This window comes from Cebus imitator, unplaced genomic scaffold, assembly GCF_001604975.1.
Source record: "Cebus imitator isolate Cc_AM_T3 unplaced genomic scaffold, Cebus_imitator-1.0 Scaffold343, whole genome shotgun sequence".
Taxonomy (NCBI): domain Eukaryota; kingdom Metazoa; phylum Chordata; class Mammalia; order Primates; family Cebidae; genus Cebus; species Cebus imitator.
Genome location: NW_016107658.1, coordinates 493,876 through 496,651, shown reverse-complemented (window position 1 = coordinate 496,651; position 2,776 = coordinate 493,876). Strand labels below are relative to the sequence as shown.

The 2,776-nt window shown below is 39.4% G+C and overlaps 1 protein-coding gene across 1 annotated transcript in view; it reads right to left on the bottom strand.

Annotated features, from left to right (window-relative positions):
• Nucleotides 1-2,776, bottom strand: part of TAF7L (TATA-box binding protein associated factor 7 like) — a 27,223-nt gene that overhangs the window by 17,844 nt on the left and 6,603 nt on the right. The window contains exons 2-3 of the mRNA XM_037730433.1: nucleotides 2,095-2,162; nucleotides 1,169-1,247 (exon numbers count right to left, since the gene is read on the bottom strand). Of these exons, the coding sequence (XP_037586361.1) occupies nucleotides 1,169-1,247; nucleotides 2,095-2,162 (147 nt within the window). The remainder of the gene's footprint in view (nucleotides 1-1,168; nucleotides 1,248-2,094; nucleotides 2,163-2,776) is intronic.

Here is a 2,776-nt window from a genome sequence, read left to right as displayed (position 1 = left end):
GACATGGTGGTGCACACCTCTAGCCCTAGCTACTCAGGAGGCTGAGGCAGGAGAATCACTTGAACCCAAGAGGCGGAGGTTGCAGTGAGGTGAGATTATGCCACTGCACTCCAGTCTGGATGACACAGCAAGACTCCATCTCAAAAATAAATAAATAAATAAATGGCTGTATTAATTTACATTACCACCAATAGGGTACAAAGGCTCCCTTTTCTCCTTATCCTCACTAACAGTTGTTATTGTTCTCCTTTTTAATAAAAGCCATTCTAACAGGTGTGAGGTGATCTTGCTGTTGCTTCAATTTGCGTTTCCCTAATGATTAGTGATGCTGAGCATTTTTTCATGAACGTTTTGGCCACTTGTATGTCTTCTTTTGAGAAGTATCTGTTCAGAGCCTTTGCTCATTTTAAAATCAGGTTGTTTTCTTGCTGTTGAGTTATTTGAGTTCCTTATATATTTTGGATATTAACCCCCTAATTGCATGTACGATTTGCAAATATAGCAAATATTATTTAAAAGAAAGAAATATATAGGCTGGGTGTGGTGGCTCACGCCTGTAATCCCAGCACTTTGGGAGGCCAAGGTGGGCGGATCACAAGGTCAGGAGATCAAGACCATCCTGGCTAACACGGTGAAACCCCATCTCTACTAAGAACACAAAAAATGAGCTGGGCATGGTGGCATGCACCTATAGTCCCAGGTACTTGGAAGGCTGAGGCAGGAGAATCGCCTGAACCCAGGAGGTGGAGGCTGTGGTGAGCCAAGATTGTGCTACTCCATTCCAGACTGGCTACAGAGCAAGACTCCATCTCAAAAAACAAAAACAAAAACAAAAACAAAAAACAGCATATTCATTTGTCATTCCCTTGGATGTTCAGAAATCATAAAGTTTATATATAGGAGACTACCAGCAGTATGAAAACCCCACAGCTGACCCCCAAGTTTCCTTAAACACACTATGAAAATCACTCAACTCAAGTTGCAATATTCCTACTTCCTTTCCTCTTAAAATAAGAGGACTTAAGCCTCTCCAAAGCATGAGTCCATTAAGTCAGAGACCATATTCTATCATTTTTCACATCCTCAGTACCAAGTATAGTGCCTGGCACACAGCAATCCCTTAATAAATTATTTTTCAATGTATAGTGAATGGATATTAACTACTTACGCGATAAGTCAATTTTTAGTTTGTCCTTAATATCGACACTTTGAGAATGTATTAGCTTCCTGACAGTACAAGCGTGTTCCTAAAAGGGAGGTAAATTGAAAAATCAGAAGAACTAAACGTCAACTTGGCAGCTAACAGAAAAGATATGTCAAAGAAAGTCCTCCCTTAAATAAAACGTTATACCTCCCCAATGTTACTAGCAAGGCCATGTACCATGAGGTACTGTGCACTGTATAAGTCAAGTTAGGATGAAGCTGACTCTAATCTCATAATTGTCTCTTAGTAGCTATAGTTAATGCTTTCTCCTAGCTCTACAATCCTGCCTCTCACTGCTGCCCTTCTGTTGTAGTTGCTCAAGAAACGCTTACCTAGTTGCAGTTTGCTTGGTATATTAATTCACCCTAATTAGGGAAATAGGTTTCTGAACCTCATCCTTAATATAGTTGTCTAGACTAAGTAATGCTAGAATACAGGTATCGGTGTGGGGGGAGAGAGCCAAATACTTGTTGAGATGAGCTTTGAAAGTCTTGCATGTTGGTGAATTTAGAGGAGACACAATAGTGTTGAGAGGAGACTCAATAGTGGCCCTTCTCACTGCCCCTATTGAGGTGACAGAAAGGATTTCAGAGGAGTCTTATCTCGGCTGTCCAGGGAACAGTCTGTTAGTATTGGTGATAAGTGACTGGGTTCATCATTGTCACAGCTGTTTTGCCAGGAAATCAACCTACATGATAGGTGGTATGTACAGGAGGAAAAAAATGCTGCTAAAAAAGTACATGCTAAGATAGGACTGCTTAACAGAACATGATTTCTGGGAAACAAATGTTCTGAGTTTTTATAGCCTACCTGAAATAGAAATATTACAGAATCCAAGTAGAACTATAATTATGCACTGGAGATATTTGTTCTGAGATAAAAGTTCTTACCAGAGGCAGACGCAATATAAACTGGTTCTCAACTTCATCAGGAACTTCATCCTGGCTTTTACTCATGTCTTAATTTTGAGTTCATGAAAGCAAAAAGAAAACCAAGTCACTAAAAACTCCTCTTGCTCCCTCTCCTGACCACTTCTGGTAGTACCGGCTAAATTACACAAGATCTTGCCCATAATCCACACTAGAATGATGGGTGTACAGTTAGACAATACCTTATTTGACATAATTATTTCTAAACATCACCTTATGTCCTCTCCAATATGTGTAGATTTTCCAAAGTCAATCCAAATTACATGAGGTAATTTGATGAACAAATGAAATAAGAGCTATTATGAAACATGATTTCATCTTCTTAATGATATTCTTAGACTCTCAGGTAAAGGACTACAATTCAACAACACGGTGGTGGCTACCTAAGCAAACTATACAGCTTCTGCAGAGAAGAATGCAAACCAAAATCTGAAATGGACCCAGAAACCACTTGCAGAAATGTTCTGTGATGATTTGAAGTAAACAAGGGCTTGATTTTCAGTATTTCATCTACCTTAATGGATTAGTAGAAATTAACCAGTCCGTGGGAGAGCAGGCAGTTTTTTAAGACTCTGGACCCAGCAACAACAGCTCTGACTACTCTGGGGAAAACTTAGGAGTCCAAGTTTTTTTTTTTTTTTTT